Source organism: Papio anubis, unplaced genomic scaffold (genome assembly GCF_008728515.1).
Source record: "Papio anubis isolate 15944 unplaced genomic scaffold, Panubis1.0 scaffold151, whole genome shotgun sequence".
Lineage (NCBI taxonomy): Eukaryota > Metazoa > Chordata > Mammalia > Primates > Cercopithecidae > Papio > Papio anubis.
The window spans coordinates 108,603-118,303 of record NW_022161481.1 but is presented as its reverse complement, the minus strand read 5'-3'; the positions used below and the strand labels follow the sequence as shown (position 1 = coordinate 118,303).

General features: G+C 42.3%; 1 protein-coding gene across 2 annotated transcripts in view; it reads left to right on the top strand.

Moving 5' to 3' along the window:
* Positions 1-2,327: 2,327 nt before the first annotated feature.
* LOC116268492 (embigin-like) overlaps positions 2,328-9,701 on the top strand; it is a 54,760-nt gene continuing 47,386 nt past the window's right edge. For both annotated transcript variants that reach the window (XM_031661428.1, XM_031661427.1), the window contains exon 1: positions 2,328-2,442. In XM_031661428.1, coding sequence (XP_031517288.1) covers positions 2,328-2,442 — 115 coding nt within the window. The remainder of the gene's footprint in view (positions 2,443-9,701) is intronic.

The following is a 9,701-nucleotide window of genomic DNA, read 5'->3' as shown; positions in this document are numbered from 1 at the left end:
TTTTTGCATTTTTAGTAGAGACAGGGTTTCACTACCATATTGGCCAGGCTGGTCTCGAGCTCCCTGACCTTGTGATCCACCTGCATCCCAGCCTCCCAAAGTGCTGGAATTACAGGCCCTGAGCCACCACACCCGGCCAGCCCACAATATCTCTTCAGCAATATTCAGTAGGGACAGGGGAGTCACAGAGCTCACTAACTCAAGGGGAAAAGCAAGGACACTTATTCCCTTTTATACACTTTATGATGATAGGTGTCAAAGTGCTTGTTGCAATATTTATTTCACCAAGGAGGGAAAGGTCAATTTGGACCAGAAAGGTCAGAAAAAGTTATATAGGAAGAAGGTAGTTGATAAGCTGTTTTAAAGGATATGGAGCATTTGAAAAAGTGGAGTGCAGATAAGGCTGGAGAAATATCAAATATCTCAATATAGAACAGGAACAATGATGAAAAGACTTTTAAATGCTTAGCAAAATAGAAATTATATTTCTTTCTCAACTTTTTGTTCTAACAGCAAAAGCAACGAAGTGGGATCAGCAGCATCAACCTGGGCAAGTAAGTTTTCTGGTCATGTCAGCTGATTCGACTGAAAAATGTTTATTTAAGTAGAGTTCAGCTCATTAGAAGAAGGGTGAATTTATTATTAAGGATTTTAAGAGACTAACTGGGAAAAGTCAGTCAGAGTTTGGTTGAGGTGAGAAGTGCTTACTGTGACACTCTACCTAATTATAGGGAAATGTGTTCCAGTTAGTTTGAAGGACCAGATGCAGGGTAGAAAGAAGTGATGTAGTTGCCATTGATTTAGGCAATTTGGGTTTGGCAAAGAGTCCCTGTGTCAATGCCCTGAGAGGGTCAACAGTGTATTAGATTTAGTCCTTGAAGGCATGCTAAAATTTCATTTGAACAATATTGAGCCGCCTTTTCTGAGAAGGGGCTTTCTGAGATTTGTCATTCACTGATAAAGCAGTTGTCTAATTTGTGTGTGTGTGTGTGTGTACATGTGTGCATGCATGCATTTTGTGCATGTGTTCCTATCCAGCCTCTTTTGAACACAATGGCTAGCCTGGTAGATGATATTGTTGTTGAATGAATTGTATTATTCATATTCTCACTGCCAATTTGAAGAATCTACATTGTTTCCAAGTTTTAGCATATATTACTAAACCAAGCGGACATGTTTGTGTCACATTACCAATTAAAAGTCAGCATTCTGCTGGAGTAAGCATAGGTTTTGTTAAATAGTTCTATTTTCAAAATTTGTCTCTACGTTATTTCCAATCCTTTTTTTTTTTTTTGGCTGATATACTTTAGTTTCTGAGAATGTGAAAGCTGAACTGAAATACAGGAGGAGGAAACAAAGCTGTTGAAAAATCTATAAAATATCTTTTAATGTGTTACATCCGAGAAGTAAATCAATGTGTTTCAATGTTATAACATAGATTTCTCCTTCCCTCCTAGGATGGCATAATTGTTCAGAGCTTTTATTTAATTTGGTTCAAACACTGAAATTTCAAACTACAGCCTTATTGGGTAGAGAGAGATAGCATTATCTTAAACGGTAACAGGTTGTAAGATTCAGCGTCTTGTGCAGTTTACATAGTATCTACTCTCAGTAGCTTTGCTTCTTGAGCTCTAGGTGACTCCCTCAAGCTGTTAGGCTTAACAAACAAAAATAAAGTAAAAATCAGACACGGTATGGGGCCGGGACTCAACCACTCACCCAGAAAACCGGTGAAGCCATTGAGAGGCTGAAGAGAGGTGTGTGTGATTGGTAGGCAAAACAAAGTATTAGTACAAGTTGTCTGGCAGCTGGATGGGAACGCTACACCTGCGTAAAAAACAAGCCTCCCCTCATAAGAAAGTCCAGAAGATGTCTGGGGTCGGGGAGGAGAAAAGTCTTCTATACTCTCATGTGTCCAGTAAAGCAAATTAGTGAAACACCTCAGGTGAAGTGCAAAGGCCAGCCTGCAGGGAGGACAGCCTCTCCAGCAGATGGGCTGAGGCACAGCCTGCCCAAGCTCTCCCGACCTGGACCTGCTAGAGCCGAGAGGGGCTGGAGGCAGAAGAGCTGCAGCCGGGAAGTAGCACCGCACATCCGGGGCGCCAGCAGCAGCCGGCTGGGGGCGCCGCCGGTGGTGGAGGGCCGGGCGCGGTGAGCCGTCTCGAGGGAGTAGACAGGCGGGCCTCCCAGTTCCGTCTTTGGCACCGTGCGCAGGCGCGGCCGCGGGCGCCCGTGCCCGGCGAGAGTGTGCACCGGGACCCGGACACCCACGGCAGCAGCTGAGAGAGCAGTCTCCCACGAGGACCGAGGCGGACCCTCCCGGCGCCATGCGCGCCTCTCCCGGCCTGCTGGCAGCCGGGGCGCCTACGCCCCAGTGCTCCCTCCTCCTCCAGTGCCTTCTCGCCACCGCGCGCCGCAGCTCGGCGGACGGCAGTGCCCCAGGTGTGATGGCTACAGGGGCCAGGGTAGGGAGGGCGGAGGGCGCGCAGGGAAGGGGCGCGAGGGGTGCAGGAGGGAATAGCGCTGGCCCCGCCGGGCAAGGGTGGCGGGGAGAGGCGCCGGGATGCTGGTAGGGTGCGTTGGCGGTGTGGCGGCGGCTCGGTGGCCACGTTTGTGGCCGCTGGCTGGGCCTGGGCGGGCAAGCGCTCCTGCACTTCTTTGGGGCGAGTCTTTGAACAAACAGCGCCCTGGTCGGGGAGCGTAGGTAACGGGGAGAGTGTGGTTTTTCCTGGGAAGAGGTCAGTGGGGTGTGTGGGTGATTGCAGGGACCAGCTGGCGAGGCAGAAGCGTGCAATGGCAGATGAATTTTGAAGCCACATTTTCCCCAAGGCCTACTCCCTTTCTTGATTCCAGTGGAGCTCCCCACCTCCTTCCCTCCTCTTGGCAGGTGGGTTGGCTTTGAAAATTTTTTTGAGACAGTTTTGCTCTTGTTGCCCAGGCTGGAGTGCAGTGAGTGATCTCAGAAGCTCACCATAGCCTCGCCTCCGGGTTCCAGAATTCCTCCTCTCTCCAGCTCCAGAGTAGCTGCGATTACAGGCATGCGCCCACCATAGAATTTAATTTTATATTTTTAGTAGAGGCAGGGTTTCTCTCCCACATTGGTCAGTCTGGTCTCAAACTCACACCCTCCAGGTGATCTGCCCGTTCGGCTCCCAAAGTGCTGGGATTACAGTGAGCCACCTCACCTGCCAAGGATGTTTTAGGCAGAGGGAAAAAACTTCCTTAACCAACCAACCAACAAGATCCACAACTTACAGGATAGCGTGTGTGTATCTTCATTTTACACTGTGATCTTTGAAAACAAAATATTATTATTATTAGCGTGTGATTATTACTTGCTGTTTTATTGTTTAAGACACTTTGACAGAGGGATTACATTTGGTATTTACCAAAGCCAACGAAGTTGCCGTTTTACCTTACCTGTTTATAATTACTTTTCTGTTGAAGAATTCCATGCAACCCATTGCAGGTTTCTGTGTCTAAATGTTAGCAGCCAGTAAAGGTGTCAAACACCCACCACCACTCAAGCCTCTCAAGGTAAATATTGGCCACCAGTAACTAAAATTGGGACATTATTCTACAAAAGTTTCAAACTCATGGGAATTTATTTTAGGTGGGCTTGTAATATGTGGAATTTTGTAATACACTATAGAAAGAAGGATAATCAAAGGTAAGACTATTAATTTTATAAATGCCTTTTAAAGGTCTAAGTTGTTAACAACTTGGACAGAACATCTTAGGTTGCTCAATTCTAAATTTCCTTATTGCCACATCTCTTTTCCATCATACCACTTATTGTCCAGGCCTGTAATTCCAGCACTTTTGGGTGCTGAGGGTGGGAAGGATGGCTGGAATCCCAGGAGTTCAAGACCACCCTGGGCAACATAGCAAAGGGTCTTTCTTTATTAAAAAACTTTTTAAAAAGTGTGGTTGTGGTGATGTACACTTGTAGTCCCAGGTACTTGGAGACTCCAGAGACAGAAAAAGATTGCTTCAAGCCCAAAGTTTGAGGCTGCAGTGAGCTATCATGGTGATGGTGCCACTAAAAGCTCCAGCCTGGGTGACAGCGCCAAAACAGTCTCAAAAAAAAAAAAAAAGAAAAGAAAGAAAGTAAATGAAACAAGAATTGTCGGGACATTTTCCCCTTCTGGGTATCTCAATTCTTCTATCCCTGGTTCACCTCAGAGTGTGCAGTTCCTGAGAACCAGTGCATTCTGGATTCATTGTAAGTTTGCTTCTCTACTTGACTGTATGTCAGAAACACCAGAGCTTGAATTCTGATACCTGGATCTTTCCCTCTGAGAACTCTGGTTCATTTGGCTTGATATTCAGTGTGGGCATTAAAATTTTATCAGCTCCCTGTGTAGCTTTAAATGTGATTTTAAACGGTTAAAACCACAACTTTAAAAATGATATGGTCTAGAGTGCACTGTTAGGTAAATACTTATTCCATAGGCATCAGGGTTAGGGTGAGTATGCAGAGAATATCTCTAAAGAGAGAGAGAAAAAAGGAAACAAATGAAGTGGAATAAATGAAGGTGTAAATCAATAAGATTAATGGGGGAAAGGATGTCCCTCTATGTATATGGTGTAAGTTCTGTCCTTTTAGCTCCACTTAAACTAAGTATGTCTTTACAAGACAAAGTTATGATATTGCTTGCTCAATTTAAGCCAGAATTAAAATTGTCAGGCACTCTCAGCTTGTTTTCTAGGAACATGTTATTGATCTCTGTGAAGTGTAGTTTCTCTTTGCCAAAGGATATTATGAGGTTTACTGGATATTTTTACCTAGATGTATAGACCTACATGCGGACATGGGTTTTCTGTTAACTAAGACTTTCAGTCAAATTTTAATAATAAGAATAGTTATATATATATATAGCCCTATGAGTTAGCATTTTTTAGTTCCAGCTGGGAAAAAAAAAAAAGAATTGTCAGGACGTTTTCTCTCCCTTCCTAGTTATCCTGATTTCTTCTATCCCCTGTTTCACCTTTCAAAATTAGGTCTGAGAGTATGCAGTTCTGAGAACCTCTGCACTCCTGGGGGTGTAACTCTGTAAGCTCAGGCTGGAGGGCAGAGGCACATTCACAGCTCACAGCCTTGACCTTCACTGGGCTTGATGAGAAATTGGGGCTTAAGTTAATGTGCCAAATGCAGCATGCTTAGTTAAGCAGTAGAGAAGGAGATTTGTGGTCCATCCAGTGCCCGTTTCTTAAACACAGTGCTTAGAAAGCACAATATCCAGTTGTCTCTCTCTGAGCTAATTGGAAATGTCTATGAAAGTTCAAACTGCCCAGCAGCATAGCCTATGCATCTAAATGTCTGACTTGCACTGAATGGCCGTTGCTGACACAGTTTGAGTCCTAGAATAAGAGTGGGGTACAGGGACTCTTTTAAGGTTTTTGATTAAATAAGACATGTAGCCTATGCTGTAAAAGTTACATCAATTGGGAGTATTTACATATCATTGTGTACTATTACATGTACGAATTGGAGAAAATGGGTCATGTTTATCTTTTTGAAGAAATGTTTGCAGTAGAATCATTTAAATGATCGCTTAACTTCCAGAGGGACATGGCTTTTGCATTCCCTTTATGAACCCCCTTCCCTACTAACCCCTCACCCCAAACACAGCAGCTTTCTAGTAATAAATATTTTTGAAGCAAATATTGTTGAAGCACCCACATATGTCTGACATTGTTAGTCCATATCTCAGTAGAACGTACTAGCAGTTCTATCTTTAAGAATTTATTTAAAAGGGGTTCCCACTGGACAAATCTGGGACAAATTGAGCATCAAATAAATGATAATATTAGTGAATTGCAACTCATTTTGTAATAACATGGGAATTTATGAGTACCAACTGATGTAGATTAAAAATGAGTCAATGAAAAGTTTGATGGGGAATTTTAGTATTGAAGATTCAAAGTAACTCTTCAGAATGTGCTTATTAATATCAAAGGAAAAAGTAACTTATGGTGGAAGCTTGGCAGATTAGCACTTTGATCAAATGATCAAGACCAAAATCTGTTTAAGGAACAGATTAGCCATAAGCCACCTTTATTTATTTATTTATTCATTCATTTAATTTTGAGACAGGGTCTCATTCTGTCCCTCAGGCTGAGTATCAAGGCACACTCATGGCTCACTACAGCCTTGACACTTCTGGGGTCAAGGGATCCTCCACTTCCAGCCCCTCCCACATGGCTGGGACTACAGGCATATGCCACCACACCAGGCTAATTGTTGTATTTTTTTGTAGAGATGGATTTCACTGTGTTAGTAGCCTGGCCTTGAACTCCTAGCTCAAGCAATCTTCCTGCCTCGACACTCCCAAAGTGTGTTGGATTATAGTGAGAGCTACTGGTAACCCCAACCCTATAAGCCTACCTTTAATAGTGATGTTTCTGATGCATGAACATTTTTTGCCTAAGTTTATCATCACAAAAAATTATATGTTTAAAACATTTTGTTAGGAGTGGGGCCAATTGACTCTTTCCTCATCTTCTGTCACCCTCATTCTCTTCCCTCTTCGTCTCATCTTTCCTCGATAGATCCTATGGTTATTTGGTGGGGAAGAGCAGGGGAGACATCACTTACTAAAGTGGATGGAGCCCAAAGGGGCTCAGATCCAGAATATCTGAGGCTGACCCTGGTAAGGATGGCATCCAGGCAGGAGGGCAGCCTGAGTGCTTGGTGGTAGGGCCTGAGCATGAGGTGAATGGGGTGCTGCAACTGGCAGCTTGACACAGGGTCCCAGAGTTGATTTAACAAGGCTTGTGCAGGGCAGCAGATAGGGTGATATTTGATCCCAAACAAGATGTGGAGAAAGCATGTAGGAGGGTCAGACCAGCGATGGAGGTTGGAGCAGTGGGTAGGAAGACATCTCTGTGGGGACAGGTGTGGCAGTGGCAATGAGAGTTTAGCCATATACAGGGGTGGTGGAATAAAATAATTAAATCTAGGAGCGATAATAGGATCCTACAGGTTTTTCACTAGAAGAATGAAATAAAGATAGGGAAAAAGTAGAATGAACCCTGTGGTGTTGGATTGCGATTTGGCAGTATCCCTGTGAACCATGACATTAAATCCCTGTCTCTTTACCTATGTCTATATAGGTATATAGATTTAAACAAGTATATGGTAAAATATATGTATGATGAATACATATGCATGTCATATACATATATGTGTATGATATACATTATAAGTTGTATGTGTGTGTATCACGAATGTGTGCACATGTATTCTTAACAGTGATTTCCAGTAGTGATAGGTATACTTAGCCCTCAGATCTTGGATTCTAAATACCATTCTTTACTAATAGTAACCAAGGCTTCTTGGAAATGGCTGATTTCAGGCCTTGGTGGGAGAAAGTAGCAGATAAGCCTAGAACATCTTGTGCCCAGAAAGCAATGGGTGCTCAAGGATAATGAGTCATGTCAAAGATACAGGAGCCGACATGAGAAGGGGTTCCTACTGGACAAATCTGGGACAAAATTGAGCATCAAAATAAATAATAATATTAGTAGTTACTGACATCTAATAATATGAGGATTCATGATTACCGACTACTGCAAATTAAAAAAATGAATCAATGAAAAATTTGATGGGGTACAAAAGTACTAAAGTTCAAAGTAACTCTTCAGAATATGCTTAGTAATATCAAAGGGAAAAGATACGAGCTTGGCGGGTGGCACTTTAATCAAGCGATCAAAGGCCAAAAATGGTGTGCCATCTGGGGTGATCTGGTGAGAAAGAGTACAGCATCACTTCCTATATTCCCTGCCGTGTTTCCTCAAATATAATCATATATCAAGCAGGCTGTCTTGGAATTTTTAATAAGTGTCAAGGTTATGAGATCAGAAGAGACTGTCCACAGTTCCAGAGTGAAGCCACATTAGAGAGAAGGCATGTGACAATGTTTGATTCTGAGCTGGAACCTTTTAAGTGCATTATAGGGTTTTGAAATTTAGATGGGGTATAGGGACGAGATAGTTGCTTCATATATATTCATTTCTTGATTTTAATGGCTGTATTGGGATGGTATGGGGGAATGTCCTTTGTAGGAAATAGATGGTAATGTTTTTATTGGGGCATGAAACATCAGGTCAGAAACTTACTCTCACATGGTTCAGAGGAAAATGTTCTGTTCTTGAAATGTTTCTGCTACTTTGAATTGTTTGAAAAGAAACAAAAAGAATTAGTTTGCGTGAGAAAGGTTCGAGTTTACATAGGCATTAAACTAAAGGCAATAGTTGAGAAATCTGTTAATGTTGTTGTTATCATTTTCCAAAGGTGTATATGCCCTCCAACGAAACCAAATCACATGTGTTGAGGCTATTTGTCTAGGTGTAATCTTTGACATTAACTTTGTACAGCTGGTCTCACGTGTGCACAATATAAGGTGAATGTTAGAAATTAACAACACCTGACATATGCTGATGTAGAGACAAACCTCACAGCACTTTGCTAAAATAAACTCTACTCCTGATAAAAGTGCCACTATTTAAACATAGAATATCTCAAATAATGTTAGAATAGAAATAATGGGCTGTTGTGGTGGCTCAAGCCTGTAATCAGCACTTTGGGAGGCCGAGGCAGGGAATGGGATCACGAGGTCAGGAGATGAGACCATCCTGGCTGACCGCGGTGAAACCCGATCTCTACTAAAAATACAAAAACCCGAGGCCGAGGTGGCCGAGCCTGTTGTCCCAGCTACCGGGAGGCTGAGGCAGGAGATAAGAAGTGAACCTGGGAGGTGGAGCTTGCAGTGAGCTGAATCCGGCCACTACCTCCAACCTGAAAGGCGACAGGCGAGAACTCTGTCTCAAAAAAAAAAAAAAAAAAAAAAAAAAAGAAAAGAAATAATGATGTTGCTTTAAAAGTTGTTATTCTTTTTTTTTGAAAATAGCATTTTCCTGGCATTTTTGAAGTTATTGAGGTTATTGTACTAATGTGTCTCTAATCCCAAATAATGTTAGAATAGAAATAATGAATGTTGCCTTTAAAGAGTTGTTATTCTTTTTTTTGAAAATAGCATTTTCCTGGCATTTTTGAAGTTATTGAGGTTATTGTACTAATGTGTCTCTAATCCCAAGCCAGAAGCTTTTAATAGCCTTACAATTATATACTTCTGAGAAACTGAAAGGGAATTTAGATACTTCGTTTGATTGATCTTGAAGCCCAAAGTGCTTTTCTAACTTAGCCAATAGCAGTGAGATAGCTAATAACTATAACCGTTTTCCTGGTTTGCATTTCAGCGTCCATCCAGCATGTGGTTTTCCTTCATAAAAAGTCCTCAAAATAGACCCCTGGCAGGAGGGTGTTCATGGGAGGGAAAGGTGGCAAAAAATGTTCACACTTTAAAATGTCTGCACCTAAACTATGCAGCACAGGAATTTAGGGCCACAGGGCCATTGAAAGATTATTAAGAATCATAACATTGAAGAATCAGGGTTGCCGATTTACCTGTTCAAAATCAAGGTTTTTCAACTTTGGTACTATTGGCATTTTCCGTTGGGTAATTCTTTGTCCTGGCAAGCTGTTATCCTAAAATGTTTAGCAGCATCCCTGGCCTCTACATATGTGGTGGGTGAATTGTACACCCCAAAAAGATATGTTTAATCCCTGATCTTTGGTACCTGTGAAAGTGACCTTATTTGGGAGTAGAGTCTTTGCAGATGTAATGAATGAAAAT